Source organism: Abramis brama (genome assembly GCF_963993115.1).
Source record: "Abramis brama genome assembly, chromosome: 1".
Taxonomy (NCBI): domain Eukaryota; kingdom Metazoa; phylum Chordata; class Actinopteri; order Cypriniformes; family Leuciscidae; genus Abramis; species Abramis brama.
In genome coordinates this window covers 76742069-76766531 of record NC_139963.1, presented here as the reverse complement: position 1 = coordinate 76766531, position 24463 = coordinate 76742069, and the positions used below count along the sequence as shown (strand labels likewise).

The following is a 24463-nucleotide window of genomic DNA, read 5'->3' as shown; positions in this document are numbered from 1 at the left end:
CTTTTACGAGCTTTGAAGTCCAGGAAATTCATTTAAATTCCCTCTATCCTATTCTACTCCTGCTAATCTATCGTCCACCTTCATCTAGTAACTTTATCAATGACTTTTCTGATCTCCTGGGGGATGCTTTGACGAGATATGACCATATTTTAATTATTGGTGATTTTAACATTCATGGATGCTGCCCTGCTTCTGCTTTAGCTAAAGACTTTTTAAATGTAATATTCTCTGTAAACATTGTTCAATGGGTAAATGGTCCCACACACTGTCACGGTCATACACTAGATCTAATACTGTCATGTGGTCTATCGCTGGCTGATATTGAAATCAGTGACCTTCCACTCTCAGACCACAGACCAGTATTGTTTTCTACACTTCTTCCAGCTCCACCAAATACAGCATCATCTCATGTACGTTGGTCTCGCACCCTAACCTCACATTCCCAGGACATGTTTTCTGACCGGCACCTGGAGGCTGATAATGCTCTAATGTCTGGCTCCCTTACGTCAGATTTAGATGTCAATGAACTGATACAAGACTTTAATGATAAATGCTTTTTTTTTACTTTGTTACAAAAGATTCATGTTGGTGCTGTCCCGCTTGTTGCAGAAATGATCTGTTTAGTGGTGAGACTGCAATGAAAACCAAACCCACTTGTCTTTGAAGTACTTTATTCTTGCAAGAAGGCCATTCACACACAGACTTCAGAGTTTTCTGCTGCCTTTTTATTCATCCCTCACACCTCACTCTGCTGTGTTCCTGTTATGATCATTCAGAAAGAAGATCTGTATCATACAGTGGGTAAAGTAGGATTTGGCAGGTAGGGGAACCCTCAAATATTGTGCATGCAACAGGGAAAAATGACTCACTGTGAGACAACATATTGAGTATCGTGGTATAGAAATGGACAAGAGTGTATAAGGACACTAGCTCGAATAAAGGGAATATTAATAATTAATCAGAGATATGATTAACGTATCGCATACAGGTTAAATCACCCGAAAAGGGAATACTTTTGCTAATGTATCTATAAACCTCTATAATGTATAGAGGGATAATTAAATACAACGGATTATAATCAATTATCAATACAGGTAGGCAAAAATAGATCAATTGTATATATCAATAATCAATCACAACGAATTATAATTAACCATTAATATACCAATAGTCTAGAATAGATCAATTTTCAGGATAATTGAATAATCTGTTCGTCCAGCGAACTGATCGCACGATCTTTTATCAACTCTCAAGAAAAGTTATCCTTTTATAGACTCTCGCGAAAAGGCTATTTTTCTGGCCATGAAAAATAACTTTTCTGTTCTATAAAAATACTAATTAAAGTATCAACAAATGTAAAGCTTGTAGTTTAGATCTAACATTTAAGGGACTTCGTAATGTGAGCAGCATACAGAGACAATCAAGAATATAATGGGTTTTAATAAATGAAACTACGAATGCATGTGACTACAGTTAAACACGGAATATATATATACAATATATATATATATATATATAAAACAGAATAATGGCAGTAAACAATGAAAGAGAATGAGAATGAGAGAGTGAGAGGAATAGAGAGAGATCACAGAATGATCACAGTATGGCAAGATCACAAATGGCGCTTTTCCATTACCAGTACCAGCTCGACTCGACTCGCCTCTCCTCGACTCAGCTCGGCTCGGCTCGCTTTTCGCTCCGTTTTCCATTGCAGATAGTACCTCCACAATAGTACCTGGTCGTCATAGCGACGCCGCAGGAAACTGCCGTGACTAATCTTTTACGCGAGATGCGCGAGACACACCCGCTACCTACACACACAGGACAATGGAGGAAATCGAGTGTATGCTGTTTTTGGACGTTTTTGTTTTTGCTGTTTTTTATTCAGGATACTGCGTCTGGCGCGTGCAATGATGACGCAGTGAATAGTGACGATTCTCTCTGACCAATCAGCAGTCTGCCATGATTTCACGTCACATTTTCGTATCGCCTCAGCTCGCCTCAGCCCGCTTAGAACTTCGCCGGAGGTGGTACGAAAAAAAGTACCTGGAAGCAGGTACAGGTACAACTTTTACACAGTGGAAAACCAAACAGAGCCGAGTCGAGTCGAGCCGAGCCGAGCCGAGCCGAGGCGAGCTGGTACTGTGTAGTGGAAAAGCGCCAAAAGTAACCTTTGAGAGACAAGAAGAAATCAAATCACCCTAAGCAGGGGCGAACACTCTTAACGCATTAAAAGCTCAACAAAGCTGATACTTGCATATGGTTCTTTTGTGTTGCTGAGGAAAGAAGAGCTGAGTATCATCAGCATAACAGTGAAAACGAAATCCATGTTTCCTAATGATATCTCCTAATGGAATGAAGACATTTCCTTCTACCGAACTACCCACAAGTGCTGAATTACTACTCACACAGGTCAGTTTATCAGATTAATTAAACTTGAGGAAACGCAGCGCTGTTTTATTTGGTCTAATGTTACACTATCACACTAAACTGCATTTGAGTGTGGTGAAAGTTATAATGTAATTCTATGTGTTAGTTCGTTTGACGGATGCCGCTCGCGTCTCTTAGACACTCTTGATGGATGCCGCTCGCGTCTCTGTCGAGTCGAAGTCAGTCACGGACGTGTCGCCATGGTTACTATGGCAGTACGAGCGGTAAACCGAGGGTAACGCGGTTTGACGTATTTGAGTGTGGTGAAAGTTATAATGTAATTCTATGTGTTAGTTCGTTTGACGGATGCCGCTCGCGTCTCTTAGACACTCTTGATGGATGCCGCTCGCGTCTCTGTCGAGTCGAAGTCAGTCACGGACGTGTCGCCATGGTTACTATGGCAGTACGAGCGGTAAACCGAGGGTAACGCGGTTTGACGCCATTGACTGGCCACTCCCTCACACATCTTTGGTTAAAATCGCAATTTTCTTACGGTTTACTAGTTGGAAACATTTGGGATATTGTAAGTAAACACCTAAACAAAATATATAACAATGGCCTAGCGGTTTTTGGATATTTTACTGCAAAATTCTTACATAGTGCACCTTTAATCTTGTGTTCTGTCTCAGTCACCAGCTGGTGTGCCCAGGTCGGCCACTAGAGGGCACTCCTCCTCTGACCTTTGCCACTCAGCCATGAACTTCAGTCCCCATAATCCTTTGCCTGGACTCATCATGAATTATTGCATTCACCAGTTTGTCATTATTGTTTGTCTAAGCCTATTTATACCATGTTCTCTCTGTCATTTCTCATCGAGGTTTTGTAGTTGTCACACTGCACATCTGAGCGCTCTCCCTTGTCTCTTGTCTCTTGTGTTTTTATTGTGGATTGTTTGCAAGTGTTTTGACCCTTTGTCTGGCATATTTACATTTACATTTAGTCATTTAGCAGACGCTTTTGTCCGAAGCGACTTACAAATTAGGACTAAATTAAGCGAGTCATCGTGAAGAGGCAAAAAACAACGCAAGAAGTTCTCAAAATACGAAGTTCAGGCATTATTCAGAGTAGCATAAGCCCGATAAGTGAGGATTTAGAGGGAAAGAAAAGTTTTTTTTTTTTTTTAATGCGATTAAGTGCTCACGGAAGAGATGGGTTTTCAGCTGTCTTTTGAATGTTGTCAGGGATTCTGCATTCCGGATGAGGGTGGGGAGATCATTCCACCAGCATGGAACTGTGAATGAGAATGTTCTGGACAGTGATTTTGTGGCTTTCTGTGATGGAACCACGAGACGTTGCTCGTTGACCGATCGTAGGCTTCTGGTAGGGATGTAGGCTCGTAGGAGTGAGTGAAAGTAGGAGGGAGCTGAGCCTGTGACAGATCTGTAAGCAAGCGTCAATGCCTTGAACTTGCAGTGAGATGAACAGAGGAGTGACGTGGGCCCTCTTGGGCTCGTTGAAGACAAGACGAGCTGCAGCGTTCTGGATCATTTGTAGAGGTTTGGTTGCACATGATGGAAGTCCAGACAGAAGAGCATTGCAGTAGTCAAGCCTAGAGATGACCAGGGCCTGAACGAGAAGTTGTGTTGCATGCTCAGTAAGGAAAGGCCTGATCTTCCTGATGTTGTGCAGTGCAAACCTGCATGATCGAGCGGTCTTTGAAATGTGATCTGTGAAGGTCAGTTGGTCATCAAATGTTACTCCAAGATTTCTGACCGACCTTGATGGGGTGATTGATGATGAATCTAGCTGGATAGTGAAGTCGTGCTGTAGAGACGGATTGGCAGGGAGGACGAGAAGCTCAGTCTTTGCCAGGTTGAGCTGCAGGTGATGTTCCTTCATCCATGTCGAGATGTCCGCCAGACAGCTTTATCCGTGCAGCTACTGTGGGATCATCTGGTTGGAAATGAGAGGAAGAGCTGTGTGTCATCAGCATAGCAGTGGTAGGAGAAACCATGTGCCTGTATGATGTGTCCCAGTGATGTGGTGTAGAAGGAGAAGAGGAGGGGACCAATAACTGAACCCTGAGGAACCCCTGTGGTCAGTTGATGTGCTCTGGATACCTCGCCTTTCCATGCAACCCTGAAGGACCTACCTGTGAGATAGGACTCAAACCAGTGGAGTGAAGATCCTGTGATGCCCATTGATGAGAGGCTGGACATAAGGATCTGATGATTCACAGTGTCGAAGGCAGCAGACAGATCCAGGAGAATGAGAACTGAAGATTTGGAAGCAGCTTTTGCGATCCGTAGGGCTTCTGTGACCGACAGTAATGCAGTCTCAGTTGAATGCCCTTTCTTGAATCCGGATTGGTTGACGTCCAGCTGGTTGTTCAGAGACAAGAAGGATGTTACTTGGTTGAAAACAGCTCTTTCAAGTGTTTTCGCAATGAATGGTAGGAGAGAGATAGGTCTGTAATTCTCAACAAATGATGTGTTTAGTGTTGGTTTTTTTAAGCAGTGGAGTTACCCGAGCCTGCTTGAATGCAGTAGGGAAAGTGCCAGTATGGAGGGATGAGTTAATGATGTGTGTGAGTGCTGGTAGAAGTGTGGGAGAGATGGCTTGTAGAAGGTGTGAGGGGATGGGGTCTAGAGGGCAGGTGGTAGGATGACTGGAGAGGAGAAGTGTAGATACTTCTTCCTCGGTTAGCGGAGAAAAGGAGGAGAGAGGGTTATTGGCTGTGGAAGGGGTCGGTCTGGGTTCCTGTGTGTGTGGAGCAGAGAACTGACTGCTGATAGTTGTTGTTTTGTTGGTGAAGAAGTTATCAAAATCGTCAGCAGTTAAAGAGGAGGTGGGTGGTGGTGGAGGTGGACAGAGGAGAGAGTTGAATGTCTTGAAGAGTGATTGTGTGTTGGAGGAGCTGTTGATCTTCTTGTGGAAGTATGAAGATTTTTCAGCATGAACATCAACAGAAAAGGAAGAGAGGAGAGATTTATACATACTCAGGTCAGATGTGTCATTTGATTTGCGCCATTCCTCTCCGCTGCCCTGAGTTCGGTCCGGTGTTCACGAAGAACCTCAGATAACCAGGGGTTAGAGGGAGTAGCGCATGCTGGCCTGGAGGAGAGAGGGCAGATATTGTCTAGAGAAGAGGTTAGAGTGGAGCATAAGGTATCCGTTGCGGAATTCACATCCAGAGATGAGAATTGTGAGGGTGGGGGAAGAGAAGATGACATGGCAGAGGAAAGATGGGTTGGAGAAAGTGAGCGCAGGTTTCGTCTGAAAGTGACTGGTGGGGGGGTTGGTGGTGCACGGGTAGAGAGTTGTAGACTGAAAGTAATGAGGAAATGATCTGAAACATGGAGAGGTCTCACCAAGATGTTGTCTGTGATGCAGTTGCGTGTGTAAACCAGGTCCAGTTGGTTGCCTGATTTGTGAGTACCTGTAGTGATGAGTTGTTTGAGATCGAAAGAGGCTAGGAGAGAGATGAAGTCTGTTGCATACGGCTTTTCGAGATGAATGTTGAAGTCACCAAAGACTAAAAATGGGGCGCCGTCCTCAGGAAAAGAGGACAGCAGCACATCCAGCTCCTCTACGAAGGTACCCAGCTGACCTGGGGGGCGATAAATGACTAAAATATGGATCTTATTGGGAGTTGTAAGTGTAATAGCATGATATTCAAATGAGTTGTTGTTGCATAGAGAAGTGAGCGCTGAGTATTTCCAATTGTTAGAAATGAGAAACCCTGTACCCCCACCCCTCCCAGACTGGCGAGGGGAGTGAGAGAAAGAGAAATCGGTAGAGAGAGCAGCAGGGGTTGCTGAGTCTTCTGGACGAATCCAGGTCTCAGTCAAGCCCAAGATACTAAGAGTAGAATGAGACGCAAAGGCTGGAATAAAGTCAGCTTTATTGACTGCTGACTGACAATTCCATAGACCCATGGAAAGAGAGAGCGGTGTGTGTGAGGATGAGAGAATGGGACGCAGATTAGCAGTATTGCGCTGCCTTTTGCGCGTGATGAAAGGGCTTTGCCGAGAGATAAAAGGAATGTATTGAAAGCACATGTTGAGTAAGGTGAAAAATAAGATAAAAAGTGGGAAGGGAAAGGGAGAAGAAGATACTTAAGTGCCTTTCTGGTGTAGGCAATATTAATATCTTAATATAAATATCAATATTAATATCTGTTAATATCTTGTAGTTATCCACAGGTAAAAAGTAAACACTAAAATCATATATGTTTCAGGTCCCTCACAAGGATAAACTGGCAAGCCAACTAACCGTTGTTGGCACACAGTAAATGAGTGTAAGTCCCACACTCAACACACACTTTTTTTTCTTTCTTTTGCAACATTTTGACAAAAACAGAATTAAAGAGAATTATGACAAAAATCAGTCAAGGCAAATCAAACACAGATACAATACAATTTTATCAGAGAAAATACAAATAGAGAATATCAGAATCCTAAGCAAACAGAATATTAATATGCACTGTAAGTCAATCAACCAAAGGCTAGATTTAAGGCTTTACAGCAACTTACAGCAACTATCCCTGAAATCCCAAATCTGCTCCTTATACATTTCCTCTGCTTTTAGTTCTAGCATCATATTTCTCCCGAATCCTGTATAATTACATTTCATACCATGTTGTTTTCTCTCTTTGAAGATCTGCCATCATCTTCTTCATTTGTTCTCTCTCACTCTTTTGTTGCTGAACTGAGCAGCTCTTGGACTAAAGATCTTCTTTATCAGATCTACTGTGTCCATCTCCTCTCTGGTAAATCTTCCCAAACTCAACACAATGATGAACACATGAGGTCCAGGTGACAACATGGAAATACATTTCAATATTTATTTTACTGCTTGATCATTCGTCAGTGTTGTGTCAAAGAGACCTGGAGTATCAACAACAGTTACTGATCGACCATCAACTTCACCAACTCTCTTTCCACAAACTGTCGTGACTGAATCTAGTCTTAATTCACTGACAAACTCATCTCTTCCTGGAATACTGTTTCCTGTTGCACTCTTCCTATTACCTGTCTTCCCGATCAAAACAATCCTCAGACACTCCTGATCATCTTCATCTTCAGCACCTGAAAATCAGTGGTAGAAAGAAAACTTAGTGAAATGAAGCTCAGAACTTTAATATTGTTATGTTGGATTGTAGAAGTTGCAGCTGAATACTAATTGATTATGAACTGAAAAAACAAAACAAACAAAAAACATCTTAAGTCACTTGCAATCATAATACTGGCTAAACCGACCGTCTGCTAGCTGTCTCGCGTCACCAAGGTCAGATAAATCCCAGCACATAGAGCCTCTTTCACCTAGATATCATCATAAAGAGACTGTGTCTGCTCCCCCCGAATTAGGACATACAAAAAGCACACTCGGCCCTTAAGAGAGCAGCCAGAAAAATGGAGCGTAACTGGAAGAAAACAAAACTAGAGGTATTTCGCATTTCATGTAAGGAGAGCTCGATTGCATGCAGAGAGGCTTTAAAAGCTGCTAGATCTGCTTATTTTTCAACCCTATTAGAAGAAAATAAACAAAACCCTAGGTATTTATTTGAAACAGTGGCTAAACTAACAAAAAATAAATCCTCAACTCCAGACGTTTCTAACAAGCTTCTAACTATTTCTTCAGGCTAACTTACACAGAAGAGACTTTGTTGCTCAGCACATGAAAATAAACTACTTACCGTGATCTCAGACTGTGTTTAAGTGGTTTCTCCACTGCATGGATCTTCATGTGTAGCTTTAGTTGACGTTTAATAGAGAAACTCTTTCCACACTGATCACACGTGTGCGGCTTCTCTCCAGTGTGGATCATCTCATGTGTTTTCAGAGTTGATGGCTGACTGAATCTCGTCACAGTGTGAACACTTGTAAGGTTGTTCTCCAGTGTGGATCATCTCATGTCTTTTCAGATTTGATGGCTGACTGAATCTCTTGTCACAGTGTGAACACTTGTAAGGTTGTTCTCCAGTGTGGATCATCTCATGTGTTTTCAGAGTTGATGACTGACTGAATCTCTTGTCACAGTGTGAAGACGTGTAAGGTTGTTCTCCAGTGTGGATCATCTCATGTGTTTTCAGAGATAATGGCTGACTGAATCTCTTGTCACAGTGTGAACACTTGTAAGGTTTCTCTCCAGTGTGGATCATCTCATGTGTTTTCAGATTTGCTGACAGACTGAATCTCTTGTCACAGTGTGAACACTTGTAAGGTTGTTCTCCAGTGTGGATCATCTCATGTGTTTTCAGATTTGATGGCTGACTGAATCTCTTGTCACAGTGTGAACACTTGTAAGGTTGTTCTCCAGTGTGGATCCTCTCATGTGTTTTCAGATTTGATGGCTGACTGAATCTCTTGTCACAGTGTGAACACTTGTAAGGTTTTTCTCCAGTGTGGATCATCTCATGTGTTTTCAGATGTACTGGCTGACTGAAACTCTTGTCGCAGTGTGAACACTTGTAAGGTTTTTCTCCAGTGTGGATCCTCTCATGTGTTTTCAGATCTGCTGATCGACTGAATCTCTTGTCACAGTGTGAACACTTGTAAGGTTTTTCTCCAGTGTGGATTATCTGGTGCAGTTTTAAACTGCCTGCTGAAGTAAAAGTCTTCTCGCACTCAAAGCACATGTACTCTCTCACACCAGTGTGAATTTTCTGATGTGCGTGTAAATATTGCAGCAGTGAAAAACTCTTTCCACACACAGAACATAAATGTGGCTTCTCCTTAGTATGAACTGTCAGGTGTGTCTTCAGGACTGATGTACTAGGAAATGTTTTGCCGCATTGATCACATGAGAACGGCTTCTCTCCGGTGTGGATCCTCATGTGACGCACAAGATTTGGTTTGCTTGTGAAACTCTTTCCACATTGATCACATGAGAACGGCTTCTCTCCGGTGTGGATCCTCGTGTGACGTGCAAGATTTGGTTTGCATGTGAAACTCTTCCCACACTGAGTGCAGGTGAAAGATTTCTTGGCTCTTCTTTCCTTTAAACATGTCAGTTCTTCACTCTCCTTCTTCACTTCACTCAGTTCTTCACTCTCCTTCTTCACTTCACTCAGTTCTTCACTCTCCTCCTTCACTTCACTCAGTTCTTCACTCTCCTCCTTCACTTCACTCAGTTCATCACTCTCCTCCTTCACTTCACTCAGTTCTTCACTCTCCTCCTTCACTTCACTCAGTTCTTCACCCTCCTCCTTCACTTCCATCAGTTCATCACTCTCCTCCTTCACTTCACTCAGTTCTTCACTCTCCTCCTTCACTTCCATCAGGCCTGACATGAAAGAAAAAAATATTACATTTAATTTTCAGTACATCAAAATAATTAACCGAGAGAAAGAAAGTGAGCCCTGATGTAATGGTAGAAAGTAGACAAATGTTATAAAATATGATAATTTGATGCCTTTTTATAAATGTATTATATGTCCTTGAAACTTTCCATGATTGTGAAGAGGTTGAAGAGGTGGAAGTCAAGAGGCAAGTGAATGGTGACGAATTGATAATTTGCATCTGCCCATTATTATCTGGAGATATACAGTCCCCTCCAAAAGTATTGGAACAGTGGCAATTCCTTTCATTTTTCTGTAGACTGAAAATATTTGGGTTTAACATCAAAAGATGAATATGAGGGAAGAGATCAACATTTCAGCTTTTATTTCCAGGTATTGTAAGCAAATATTATTTGGGAATTACACGTCTTTTAAATATCTGTTAATAACTGTTTTAAAAACTTTTGATCTGACTCAGCATGTACATGGACCCACACAATCGCGGACACACTCTAGATTTACTTATCAGTAAGGGTCTAAACATTTCATTGATTGTTATTATGTAGCACTGTCTGATCATTTCTTTATTTTATTTGATATATTGATCTCTCCTGCCATTGAAGCTAGATCTGTGTGTGTCAAGAAGAGATGCTTAAATGAGAACACTAGTGTACTATTTATTAAGGCTATATCCTTAACCCCAAGCATATCTGCAGACTCTGTTGATTTTCTCCTTGATTCTTTTAACTCAAAAGTTAAAAGTGTAATTGATGATATTGCTCCTGTTAAAGTCAGGAAGAAGAGTGGCAGACAAAAAGCACCTTGGAGAAACTCAACAGCAGTGCAAAATATGAAAAGACAATGCAGAAAAGCAGAGCGCATGTGGTGGAAGACAAAACTTGTAGTCCATTATAACATCTACAAAGACCGCCTGCATGCTTTCAATGTGGAACTAGGCAAAGCTAGACAGACTTTATTCTCAAATATTATAAACAGCAATTTAAACAACACACGCACTCTTTTTGCTACTGTAGAGAGACTGACAAACCCCCCAAGCCAGATTCCCAGTGAAATGCTCTCAGACAGCAAGTGCAGTGAGTTTGCTTCTTTCTTCTCTGAGAAAATCAATAATATCAGAAAGGTGATCAGCACATCCTTGAGTTGCTCTGGGGTCAGACAGATCAGACCACCTGAGAAAGTAGTTACTATGTCTGATTTCAAAGAAATTGATGGCAAAATTTTGGAAGAAACTGTACAGCACCTTAAAACATCAACCTGCGCTCTTGACACACTTCCCACATTTTTTTCAAAAGTGTGCTAACCCCCTGGGGTCGGCGGTATCGCCGGCGATACCAGCTCGCTTTTTTTCTTATCAGTTCAAAAGAGATTCAAAATGCTCTGTTGACTTTGATATTACAAACAAGTTTCATACATCAATCGATCCTGTAGAGTGTGTATTATTTGTGTATACTCACAATAAAAACAAAGTGTTGTGATTTTTGCCAAATAAAGAAAAATAAACATGATGCGAGTTCTGCTTTCTCTCTGTCAGTGAAGTTAATTCCGAAAATGAACTATAACTCAGCGAATACTCAAACAGGCATACAGACGCACAGGCATGAAGCTCGAAGTCTCTTCTTTTAAATGAAGTAATTTTTATAAAAAAACAAATATTCTCAGTTTATGTAATATGTATGAAAAAGAGATGTCAGTCATTCTCATCTCAGCTCATTATGTTTTAATGTGACCCCGCCCACGGAGAGCACGCGCTATTTAAACGCAAATGATCTGAGGCGATCCATGCACACCTGTGAACGCCCACATCAGCTGGATAACACACACAGCGAGTTATCAGAGTCATGTACTTTACGATGCTGTGAGGAATAATACTATCTTAATAATAATCCTGGAAAATTTACCTCAGAAGTGCTGGAAGATTCTTTTCGAGGAGCAACGGATCCGGCTGAGGAATAGGTCAGTTATATATTTGCTTTGTTCTAATCGCAAGTGTTCGTACACGCAAAAACCCTGTTTACATATGAATTGCGTTTCTGTGTGTGAATGAATGAACAGCTTTCACCAAACTCTATTGCTATACTGAGATGAGTAAAAATCGACTACAACAATTGGATAGATTATAAAGTTTTTACTGTAAAATAATGTAGGCTATATTCAAACTAATGAATCCTTAACTTTGAAATAAATATGATAAAATGTATACTTTAGTTTTTACAAAGAAAGATTACAATTGAAATATTGTTAAAATTTTAATTGTTGTTGTAATTGTATAACCTTTTTAATAAAATAGCAAAAAAATATATATACAAGGATAGATGAAAACAAAATCTTAAAAGGTCAATATAAGCCTTCTCTTTAAATTATTTTTATTGTGTTTTATTAGTGACACATTTGGGTAGGGAATATATTCCCAAACTTTCTGAAAATACAGTATGAGAACAATTAACTGCACAATTACTAGAAATGTTTACCTTGAATATTATACAATTTGCAAGCACAATTTGTGGGGGGAAAAAACAACAACTGTGTTTCCAACTGTGAACCAATTATATATACAGTGAGGAAAATAAGTATTTGAACACCCTGCTATTTTGCAAGTTCTCCCACTTAGAAATCATGGAGGGGTCTGAAATTGTCATCGTAGGTGCATGTCCACTGTGAGGGACATAATCTAAAAAAAAAAAAATCCAGAAATCACAATGTATGATTTTTTAACTATTTATTTGTATGATACAGCTGCAAATAAGTATTTGAACACCTGAGAAAATCAATGTTAATATTTGGTACAGTAGCTTTTGTTTGCAGTTACAGAGGTCAAACATTTCCTGTAGTTTTTCACCAGGTTTGCACACACTGCAGGAGGGATTTTGGCCCACTCCTCCACACAGATCTTCTCTAGATCAGCCAGGTTTCTGGGTTGTCGCTGAGAAACACGGAGTTTGAGCTCCTTCCAAAGATTCTCTATTGGGTTTAGGTCTGGAGACTGGCTAGGCCACGCCAGAACCTTGATATGCTTCTTACAGAGCCACTCCTTGGTTATCCTGGCTGTGTGCTTCGGGTCATTGTCATGTTGGAAGACCCAGCCTCGACCCATCTTCAATGCTCTAACTGAGGGAAGGAGGTTGTTCCCCAAAATCTCGCAATACATGGCCCTGGTCATCCTCTCCTTAATACAGTGCAGTCGCCCTGTCCCATGTGCAGAAAAACACCCCCAAAGCATGATGCTACCACCCCCATGCTTCACAGTAGGGATGGTGTTCTTGGGATGGTACTCATCATTCTTCTTCCTCCAAACACGTTTAGTGGAATTATGACCAAAAAGTTCTATTTTGGTCTCATCTGACCACATGACTTTCTCTCATGACTCCTCTGGATCATCCAAATGGTCATTGGCAAACTTAAGACGGGCCTTGACATGTGCTGGTTTAAGCAGGGGAACCTTCAGTGCCATGCATGATTTCAAACCATGACGTCTTAGTGTATTACTAACAGTAACCTTGGAAACGGTGGTCCCAGCTCTTTTCAGGTCATTGACCAGCTCCTCCCGTGTAGTTCTGGGCTGATTTCTCACCTTTCTTAGGATCATTGAGACCCCACGAGGTGAGATCTTGCATGGAGCCCCAGTCCGAGGGAGAATGACAGTCATGTTTAGCTTCTTCCATTTTCTAATGATTGCTCCAACAGTGGACCTTTTTTCACCAAGCTGCTTGGCAATTTCCCTGTAGCCCTTTCCAGCCTTGTGGAGGTGTACAATTTTGTCTCTAGTGTCTTTGGACAGCTCTTTGGTCTTGGCCATGTTAGTAGTTGGATTCTTACTGATTGTATGGGGTGGACAGGTGTCTTTATGCAGCTAACGACCTCAAACAGGTGCATTTAATTTAGGATAATAAATGGAGTGGAGGTGAACATTTTAAAGGCAGACTAACAGGTCTTTGAGGGTCAGAATTCTAGCTGATAGACAGGTGTTCAAATACTTATTTGCAGCTGTATCATACAAATAAATAGTTAAAAAATCATATATTGTGATTTCTGGATTTTTTTTTTTTTTGATTATGTCTCTCACAGTGGACATGCACCTACAATGACAATTTCAGACCCCTCCATGATTTCCAAGTGGGAGAACTTGCAAAATAGCAGGGTGTTCAAATACTTATTTTCCTCACTGTATATATAATTGGTTCACAGTTGGAAACACAGTTGTTGTTTTCCTCACTGTATATATATATATATATATGTATATATATATATATATATATATATATGTATATATATATATATATGTATATATATATATATATGTATATATATATATATATATATATATATATATATATATATATATATGTATATATATATATATATATATATATATATATATATATAGCCCTTTCATTCTTTCTTGTGGCTCAGTCACACACCTGAATGAAAGGCTCATTATGTATGCAGCTCATTATGCGGGTCGTTGTCTTCTCAGGTGTGAATCACGCACACTAGCATATTGCCTTTCCAAACAAAAAGTGTCTTACAAAATTTAAATCAATGTATTGTTTTATGTGAATGATTAGGCAGGATTGATTTCACATTATTTTGAAGAAAAAACTCTAGGCGATATGACACATATTTAGTGTCTTGACACATATTTAGTATGTGTTTTGTGGTGTTATTTCAGAAACTTTCATTTTTAGTTTTTTTCAATAACCATGCATAAACATTATTCTCTCAAAAATACAAACATGTACATACATGTTGCTCACATATTATGGTAGCCCTGTTTGTGCTAAATAGAGTGTAATTATACCTTTGCCATTAATATGTTTATAAGCAACTGAAAAAAGCACAAATGTAAGGGCATGTCAGAACATCTCAAGTACCCCAAACACACCTTAGACCCCAGAGGGTTAAACAGTTTAGAAGCAGATCTTCTAGAAGTGGTAAATGCCTCACTTCTCTATGGGAGTTTACCAAACTCCCTGAAAACTGCAGTTGTCAAGCCCCTCCTGAAAAAGAGCCATCTGGATAAGACCATATTAACCCTTTATGACCTGCCATAGAACAATTCCGCCAGAGTATATCTTTGTATTTTTACATGCTGTGCTGTCATTCCTTTGAGCATTTTCATATGCCATACATCAAAATAATCCTTACTCTCCAAATTTGAAGGCATTGTTTGTAATAAATCAATAGTAACTAGATAAATATCTCAAAAGTGCAATAAACAAAAAAACAACAACTTTAATATTTTTTTTCTACATATTTTATTCAATACATAAATTTGATAAATGTCAGCCTCAAACTTGTTTAATGTGAAAAACATGCATAAAACAATTTAAAACTATTCAGAATTGATTTGAACTGTTAACAAATTAGTTTTTAAGATAAACTATTTTTTTCATTCAAACAAGCAAGGGGGAAAATACCATGTAAAATATTCAATTACATTTGTGGTCAAACAGATAACATTTTGCTTTTGAATATTGATTGAACATTGAATTGGTTAAAATATAAAATAAATAGACCCTGTCAGAACAATTCTTGTGTAAAAAATAAATAAATAAACTGTACATTATCAGACCTAAACAACATACAGATAGGCACCCCTACATATACACAGGCAACTCTAGCTGTGATAATTCTTGTGACAGTTCCTGTCCAGAATAACACAGAGGGGCACTTGGCATGCCTCACACATAAACGGAGTGCATTTCCCACACAGCCTGCATTTCCTGCACCCCTGTGTGGCTTTTTTTGAGCCAACTGTACCAGAAATGGCAACAGGTAAGTGCTGGTAGCTCTCCCGTGCTGGTTGTAAGGACACCCCACACAGCTCCGCTGACAACTGTTCTTGGAAGGCCTGGTGTGTCATGGGCTGCTCCTCCTTGCTGCTACACAGTAGCTTGTGCAGCAAGTAGCTGTTAGTGACCGCAATGTCAATGAAATGGTGCAGTACAGTCATGTACCACTTCTTGCTTTTCTTCCACGAGGAATAGTAGCCAATCAACTGATCTGACAGGTCAACTCCCCCCATGAAGCGATTGTAATCTTTCACAGCGGGAGGAATAGGAAAATCCAACTTGTACTCACTGCTGGATTTGCACACTCTTTTCACTGTGTCTCCCACGTATGCAGTGTGCAGAGTAGTGCACACACTCACCTCTCGTGTGTCCATCCACTTTGTGAAAAGGAGTGATCCCTGTCTGATCCACCTTATTGATCCCCGTGGAGATTTCTTTGACAGCGCATTCACTTTGGTGTTTGGGACACCAATTCTTGTGTCCCTGATGGTTCCACAGGCTCCAAACCCCAGGTCATAAAGGTGCTGAAAGAGTACTGGGCTGATATAAAAATTATCACAGTAAATGTGATATCCAGATCCCAAGAGCCCCTTTCTGACCAGCGACATCACAGCATCAAATGAAAGTCCCTTCCCACTTGCAACATTGGACTTACCTGTGTAAATGTTGAAATCCACTGTGTAGCCACTACAATCACACAACACAAAAAGTTTTATTCCCCACTTTGTTGGCTTATTTTTGATGTACTGCTTCAGGCTGATTCTGGCTTTGGTGGCTACCATACGCTCATCCACAGAAAGGTTTCTGTCAGGGTGGTAGACAGCTTTGCAGGCTACGCGCAAACTGTCATATAGAGGCCGTATTCTATGCAGACAGTCATACCCTCAGCTGTGCCTTTTTTTTTGTCATTGGCAGCATCTTCTGCAGGGTCACTCAAGTGCATATTCCACGTGATGCTGAGGAACCGGTCTCTGGACATAACCTTTTGAGGGAAGGGAACATGGAAGATGGATTCAACACACCAGAAATCTCTGAGCTTTGGAAGCTTTAGAATGCCCATGTACAGTGTGAGGCCAATGTATTTGTAAAGTTCTTCTTCAGTGATTTGTCCACTTGAATTTTTTTCCTGCAGCAATATTTATTGCTGCTTTTTTATTAGTGTTGGAACACAGTGTTTTGATTGTGGACTTATCAAAGTACATTTTGAAAAGCTCAGTGGGTGTTGGGTTGTCCACAGAAGTTGACAGAGGTGGCTGCACACCTGGCTTTCTTTTGGGCAGGAAATGATGGGGGGGGGGGGGGGGGGTCTAGGCAATTGGTCAGGCTCCTTTTCTGTTTTCCACCCACCGGATTGATTAGGGGCAGTCTCTAATGTAGAGCCCTTACCACGGGACCTTTGACTCCGACTTCTGTAGCCTCTGGTGTTAGCCCTCCGACCATAACCTCTCCCTCTTCAAACTGTCACGGATGGCTCAGAGGGCTCTCCAACATTTTCAACACTATAACAAAAAAGGTAAGTAAAATGGTAAGTAAGTTAGATGTTTTTGTATAGAAATGTAATATAGAATATAGCAATATAGAACTGACTAAAGGAGTAAATGGTGCGTCATAAGCTCAAGTTCATTCTGTTTGTTTCGTTTATTCTCTAACTCAAAAGCAAAGAATATTTCATAAATATATACTTGCATGTCCTGGGACGGATCTATTCCTTCAAGAAAGTCGGCTTCGTCCCCACTTGAAACGGAATCTGGAGCCGATGAGCAGACGGAGAGTTCCATCGTCATCGTACGCAATTAGTATTGCCAAAACCTCCGCGTCCGTGTACTTTCGTTTAGACATAACGTTACGTGCGCGTGTGTGTGAGAATGTGCTTGTATTTGTAAAAGTGTATTTGTGAGTGTGTAAAGGAGAAATAAATGATAAAATGAGGCAATGATAAAAAGACAATAACGAAAAGAAAGAAACGTACAGCGCAAATGGGAGTCAAACGCATAGTCAAATGGGAGTCAATCGCATGGTCAAATGGCGCAGCTTGTGACGTCACAACATGCGACAAACCCTGGGGTCATAGTGCACAGAACGTGATACGTCAATGAGCCATCAGAAGACCTAACTATAAATCGCAGATCTACAGAACATGTGTGCAAAGACGTGCAATGCATTTTTTTATTTTGTTTTGTAAACGCATATTACGCAATTTGTAGGGACTCATTAGAGGGTGAAAACAACGCAACAGGAGCATGTTGGAGGCTTGATCTGAACATGTTACATCTCTGGATTTGTATGCAAAAAGAATTTTTTTTGAATTTAGCAAAAAGCTAGCCATTTTCTTTCAGTTTCTATAGGCTCTTGAACAGACACACGCAAACGGGAGCGCTCCCGTTAAAAACGCCGGCGCTCCCGTCGGTCTTAGAGGGTTAAGCAACTACAGACCGATCTCAAATCTTCCTTTCATAGGCAAGATCATTGAAAAAGTTGTCTTCAATCAGCTCAACAAATTCTTATGCTCAAATGGATACTTTGACAACATTCAATCTGGTTTCCGACTACACCACAGCACAGAGACAGCGCTCATAAAGATAATAAACGATATTCGCTTAAATACTGATTCAGGCAAATTATCAGTGCTGGTACTACTCGACCTCAGTGCTGCATTTGACACTGTCGATCATAACATACTTCTAGACAGGCTGGAAAACTCGGTGGGGCTTTCTGGGATAGTCCTAAAATGGTTCAGGTCATACTTAGATGGGAGAGGTTATTATGTGAGTATAGGAGACCATAAGTCTGAGTGGACATCCATGACATGCAGGGTCCCTCAAGGCTCAATTATTGCGCTACTCCTGTTCAAACTGTATATGCTCCCAATGTGCCAAATAATGAGAAAGAACCAAATCTCTTACCACAGCTCTGCAGACGACACACAGCTCTACTTAGCCCTATCACCTAACGATTACAGCCCCATTGACACCCTGTGCCAATGCATTGATTAAGTCAACAATGTGCCAAAACTTTCTTCAGTTAAACAAAGACAAAAAGTCATTGTGTTTGGAAACAAAGATGAAGTTCTCAAGGTGAAAGCATACCTTCACTCTATCTTTACAACTAAAAATCAAGTCAGGAATCTTGGTGTGACACTAGAGTCATGTCAAAGCAATAACTAAATCAACATACTATCATCTGAAAAATATTGCAAGAATTAGATGCTTTGTTTCCAGACAAGACTTAGAGAAACTTGTGCATGCTTTCATCACCAGCAGGGTGGATTATTGTAATGGACTCCTCACTGGCCTTCCTAAAAACACCATAAGACAGTATCAGCTCATACAGAACACTGAGCAGAACCAGAACATATGAACACATCCCACCAGTCCTAGATACTTTTTAGGTACCGACCGAATTGCCTCGATACTATAGAGTATCGAAAAATGACTTCTTATTCGGTACCAGATTTCGCAGATTTTGTGGCTACATTTCTCCAGGCTCGATGGCAACAGCGCGCGATGCAGTATTTGCGGTAAAATAATTGCTGCAAAGACCGGTACCATGACAGATATGATGAAGACCTTGACAGTGCACCGAGTAAACATAAGAGCAGAAAGTTGCTCCGTCTTCGACTGGTAAATGAAGACATGCCTTGTTGATCACTGACAGTGTTTATATTGCAATAATGACCTACTGAATGTACACTGCCGTTCAAAAATGTGTTCAGTCAGAATTTTTTTTTAGTAAGGATGCATTAAAGTGATAAAAAATGACCTTAAAACGTGTAATGTTACAAAAAAAATTTCGGTTTCAAATAAATGCCCTAACCTTCCCGTGGGCTCACCACCTACAGGAGGGGCCGTAAGGAGCCGGTGCTGAGAGGATCAGGCGGCAGTCGAAGGCGGAGGCCTCGACAACCCGATCCCTGGACACGGAAACTAGCTCCAGGGACGTGGAAACTAGCTCTAGGGACGTGGAACGTCACCTTGCTGGTGGGGAAGGAGCCTGAGATTGTGCGTGAGGTAGAGAGGTTCCGACTAGAGATAGTCGGGATCACCTCTACGCACAGCTTGGACTCTGAAACCACACTCCTTGAGAGAGGATGGACTCTTCACCACTCTGGAGTTGCCCATGGTGAGAGGCGGCGGGCTGGTGTGGGTTTGCTTAAAGCCCCCCAGCTCAGCCTCCATGTGTTGGAGTTTACCCTGGTGAACGAGAGGGTCGTTTCCCTGCGCCTACGGGTTGGGGATTGGTCTCTCACTGTCGTGAGTGCCTACGGGACAAACGGCAGTGCAGAGTACCCAGTCTTCTTGGAATCTCTGGGAGGGGTGCTGGAAAGTGCTCCTACTGGGGACTCCGTCGTTCTACTGGGGGACTTCAATGCCCACGTGGGCAATGACAGTGACACCTGGAGGGGCGTGATTGGGAGGAATGGCCCCCCTGATCTGAACCTGAGCGGTGTTCAGTTATTGGACTTCTGTGCTAGTTACAGTTTGTCCATAACGAACACCATGTTGAAGCATAAGGGTGTCCATCAGTGCACGTGGCATAAGGACACTCTAGGCCGTAGGTCGATGATCGACTTTGTGGTCGTTTCATCTGACCTGCGGCCGTCTTGGACACTCGGGTAAAGAGAGGCGGAGCTGTCAACTGATCACCACCTGGTGGTGAGTTGGATCCGATGGCGGGGGGGGGGAAGCTGGACAGACTCGGCAGACCCAAGCGTACTGTAAGGGACTGCTGGGAACGTTTGGCCGAGTCTCCTGTCAGAGAGATCTTCAACTCCCACCTCCGGCGGAGCTTCGACCGGATCCCGAGGGAGGCTGGAGATATTGACTCCGAGTGGACCATGTTCTCCACCTCCATTGTCGAAGCGGCCGCTCAGAGCTGTGGCCGCTCCGGTGCCTGTCGAGGCTGCAATCCTCGAACCCGGTGGTGGACACTGGAAGTAAAGGATGCCGTCAAGCTGAAGGAGTCCTATCGGGCCTGGTTGGCTTGTGGGACTCCTGAGGCAGCTGACGGGTACCGGCAGGCCAAGCGAACTGCAGCCCGGGTGGTTGTGGAGGCAAAAACTCGGGCCTGGGAGGAGTTCGGTGAGGCCATGGAGAAGGACTATCGGCTGGCCTCGAAGAGATTCTGGAAAATCGTCCAGCTCCTCAGGAGAGGGAAGCAGTGCCTTACCAACGCTGTCTACAGTAGAGGTGGGGAGCTGTTGACCTCAACTGGGGATGTCGTTGGACGGAGGAAGGAATACTTTGAGGATCTCCTCAATCCTGCCGTCACATCTTCCATTGAGGAAACAGAGGCTGAGGGCTCAGAGGCGGACTCCTCTATCACCCAAGCTGAAGTCACCGAGGTAGTCAAGAAACTCTTCGGTGGCAAGGCACCGGGGTTGGATGAGATCCGCCCTGAGTACCTCAAGTGTCTGGATGTTGTGGGGCTGTCTTGGCTGACACGCCTCTGCAGCATCACGTGGCGGTCGGGGACAGTGCCTCTGGGATGGCAGACCGGGGTGGTGGCCCCTCTTTTTAAGACGGGGTTCCAGAGGGTGTTCCAACTACAGGGGGATCACACTTCTCAGCCTCCCTGGGAAAGTCTAAGCCAGAGTACTGGAGAGGAGAATACGGCCGATAGTAGAACCTCGGATTCAGGAGGAACAGTGTGGTTTTCGTCCAGGCCATGGAACACTGGACCAGCTCTATACCCTCTACAGGGTGCTGGAGGGTTCGATGGGAGTTTGCCCAGCCAGTCCACATGTGCTTTGTGGATTTGGAGAAGGCATTCGGCTGTGTCCCTCGCGGCGGCCTGTGGAGGGTGCTCCGGGAGTATGGGGTGCGGGGTCCTTTGCTAAGGGCTGTCAGGTCCCTGTACGACCGAAGCAGGAGCTTGGTTCGCATTGCCGGCATGGCTGCCCTTTGTCGCCAGTTCTGTTCATAATTTTTATGGACAGAATTTCTAGGCGCAGCCAGGGACCGGAGGGTGTCAGGTTTGGTAACAACATGATTTCATCTCTGCTCTTTGCGGATGATGTTGTCGTGCTGGCCTCATCAAACCAGGACCTTCAGCATGCACTGGGACGGTTTGCAGCCGAGTGTGAAGTGGCTGGGATGAGAATCAGCACCTCCAAATCCGAGGCCATGGTCCTCAATCGGAAAAGGGTGGCTTGCCCACTTCAGGTTGGTGGAGAGTTCCTGCCTCAAGTGGAGGAGTTTAAGTATCTTGGGGTTTTGTTCATGAGTGAGGGAAGGATGGAACGGGATATTGACAGACGGATTGGTGCAGCTTCTGCAGTAATGCGGTCGATTTACCGGTCAATCTACGTTCCTACTCTCACCTATGGTCATGAGCTTTGGGTCATGACCGAAAGGACAAGATCCCGGATACAGGCGGCCGAAACGAGCTTTCTCCGCAGGGTGGCTGGGCGATTCCTTAGAGATAGGGTGAGAAGCTCGGTCACTCGGGAGGAGCTCAGAGTAGAGCCACTGCTCCTCCACATCGAGAGGGGCCAGCTGAGGTGGCTCGGGCATCTGTTCCGGATGCAGGGCTCCAAACAAAAAAAATCAATTAAGGAGCCATTGGCTCCTATAGGGGAAAAAAACAGGCGCCAAATAATTTTTTTAAGAGCCACATAACAATGCACTTACTTTTAGTCATCCTGTCTCTCCTCTTCTTACAGTTTCAGCATTTTCATCTTGTGAAAGTTCTGGGAACTGAAGCTTATTTGGGAACTGACTGTCACTTCCGACTTATGAACTATATACAGTCAAATTAAAAAATGTTACGCAGAATCTGAGCCAGTGTCACTGACCATGATTATGTCCATATCACTTGGCCACTAAGTGTAGTTTGGCCGTCTCCTCTTCTTTTTTGCAGAAAGCCAGCGTTTGACACATGGTTCAGGATCAAACTGTTCAAGTGATGGGCCTTCAGTGCTGATCCTGATCAAATCTTCCAAGGTTGACACATGGAGTGAATTGCGTACTTTAGATTTTATCCTGTTTTGAGCTGAAAAGCCACGTTCACACTGAGCAGCCGAAATTGGTAGGACAAGCATTATCTCAACTAGATGCAAAACATTCTGGAAATCTGTGCAGTAGGGCTCTTTTGTTAGTAGGACTTCCCACAAGCTGCAATAGGATTTATCTGAAAACTGTCCTTTAACAAGGGTTTTCAACAATCTCCATTCTGCCTGTACAGCAGTGATGTCACATACATTTTTCAGCAAGATGTCTTGATACCATTTCAGCAGTGTGTCCATTTCATTTACCCCAAAAGTGTAGATGTCGTTTGGCCAAGAATCATGACAAAAGATTGAGAAGCATTGAATGATCTCTGTCCCTTGTGTGTTTTTGTGCTGTGTTGTTGTCTCTCATTATTTCAAACCTCCTTTCAAGCTCCTTAACTGTAATGTCTACAGTTCCATCAATGAGGTGGTTTAGTTCTTCACTGAAACCTTGGAGATCACAGCCTTTCAGATGTATGTTTTGAAAGGAAATGCCCACGTAGTCAGATGAGGCTGTTTTTTTCTGCCTTCTGGTCTGTTTTTCTCTTTGGGCTTTGTCCTGCTGCACCACATTTTCATGCTGAGAAACTGAATTTAAGTTTGTGTGACTGAGAAATTCCTCCAACTTTCCATTTTTCACTGGTTTGTCCTTCATTCCCTTGATTGAACAGACACAGGAATCAATAGCTGCTTTAGCCTGAGGTAGAATAAGCGAGTTCTTCTGAAGCACAAGACTCAACTTTGAGATTTCTCCAAACAGGTCATGGAGAAAGTGACAAAACCCTACAAAACGCAACTTTTCCATTTGTTGTGAGATGTGTTTTGCTCTTCCTGTTATTTCAGTGTTTTTGGATGAGGCAGAAAGGTGTTGCATGTGGAAGTGCACAGCTGTATATTGGCCCTGGCCTGTAGTCTGATCAGATCCAAGAAAAATAGAAAGGGCTCTGTAAATGTGAGGCAGCCAGCGCTGTGTCTTCACAGCAGAAGGTGTTCGTATGGCACAGCCTAACTCCATGCCAATGGCTTTCAACTAACGCTTGCTTTTGGGGCTAAAATGGTATGTTTTCCATATTAGCTGTAGCAAATCATTGACATTTGCAATCATTGGAACAGACTTCTGAACATTCAGCATGGCTAATTCCAGTCTGTGTGGCATACAGTGAAAATAAAGAATGTGCTGTCCTATTTCTTATCTTAAGAGAGCACCTACTCCTCCTCAAGCACCCATGTTAACGGCAGCCCCATCTGCTCCAAATGCAGTAATCTTCTTCTGCCACCAATCACGATCAGTTTGTTTAGCATCACTAAACAAGCATTTTATTTGATCTAATACTCCATGTGCATGACAGGGTTCAAGCTCAGTTAAACTAATAAACCTGTTCACTGCCACACCTGCAGAAATGTGCCTGCAGTATGCAATAACGTTGTCTTTCCCAGATAATGGAGATGTAATTAGCTGTCTGTGCATCTGTCAGTGCTTGTTCTTTGATCTCATCTGCAATGCATCCTACAAACTCAGCACAAGATGTGTCGTTATCATATGTTTTACTCACAATCAAGTCCGTTTTTTCTCATTAATAATATCTGTGAACTAAATTTATTGAACGGCAGCTCTTCCCGTGCGATCATATAGGCTGTGTTAAACTTCATTTTTAACTCCTTCCATTCCTTTTCGTCCCGCAGATCGCATGCACGAGAAACTGCACGTGCTAACGGTGTAGTCTGTGGAGCGTTCTTCGCGATTATGTGATCACGTGCATTTTTATGCTTGTTACTGTCCCCGTCTTTCTCATAGTCTCTTTTTTGAAATGGTTAGGTCCTGTAATGAACTCCGCTTTCCCCGCTATTTCTTTGCCCACTCTTGAACAAAAGTCACAAAACATTTTTTGTGTCTCGTGATCATACCTCAGCCAAGAAAACTTCTGAATCCAGGACATTTTGAAATGTCTTTCGGCACGGTGTTCATTGACTGATGCGGAAAGATGAATCCCTGTGTCTCTGGCGTTCTCTAGC

The 24463-nt window shown here is 42.5% G+C and overlaps 2 protein-coding genes across 6 annotated transcripts in view; both read right to left on the bottom strand.

Moving 5' to 3' along the window:
- Positions 1-24463, bottom strand: part of LOC311089514 (uncharacterized protein) — a 35082-nt gene that overhangs the window by 5077 nt on the left and 5542 nt on the right. Inside the window, exons 2-5 of one of the 5 annotated variants that reach the window (XM_084124238.1) lie at positions 8069-9657; positions 7404-7460; positions 4523-5484; positions 655-4323 (exon numbers count right to left, since the gene is read on the bottom strand). In XM_084124238.1, the coding sequence (XP_083980364.1) occupies positions 8201-9657 (1457 nt within the window). In that variant the 3' untranslated portion in view covers positions 655-4323; positions 4523-5484; positions 7404-7460; positions 8069-8200. The other 4 variants (XM_084124236.1, XM_084124237.1, XM_084124239.1 and 1 more) reach the window with 4 other exon arrangements.
- On the bottom strand, positions 14907-17183 carry LOC311089592 (piggyBac transposable element-derived protein 4-like). The gene is made up of 2 exons (XM_084124350.1): positions 17145-17183; positions 14907-16961 (listed from the first exon to the last, which is right to left on the bottom strand). The coding sequence occupies exon 2, from the start codon at positions 16242-16244 to the stop codon at positions 15288-15290; it is 957 nt and encodes a 318-aa protein (XP_083980476.1). The 5' UTR covers positions 16245-16961; positions 17145-17183; the 3' UTR covers positions 14907-15287.

Bases quoted from the DNA above. Each gene is read 5' to 3' on its own strand.
- LOC311089592 (XM_084124350.1), bottom strand. From the start codon at position 16,244: ATGGTAGCCACCAAAGCCAGAATCAGCCTGAAGCAGTACATCAAAAAT.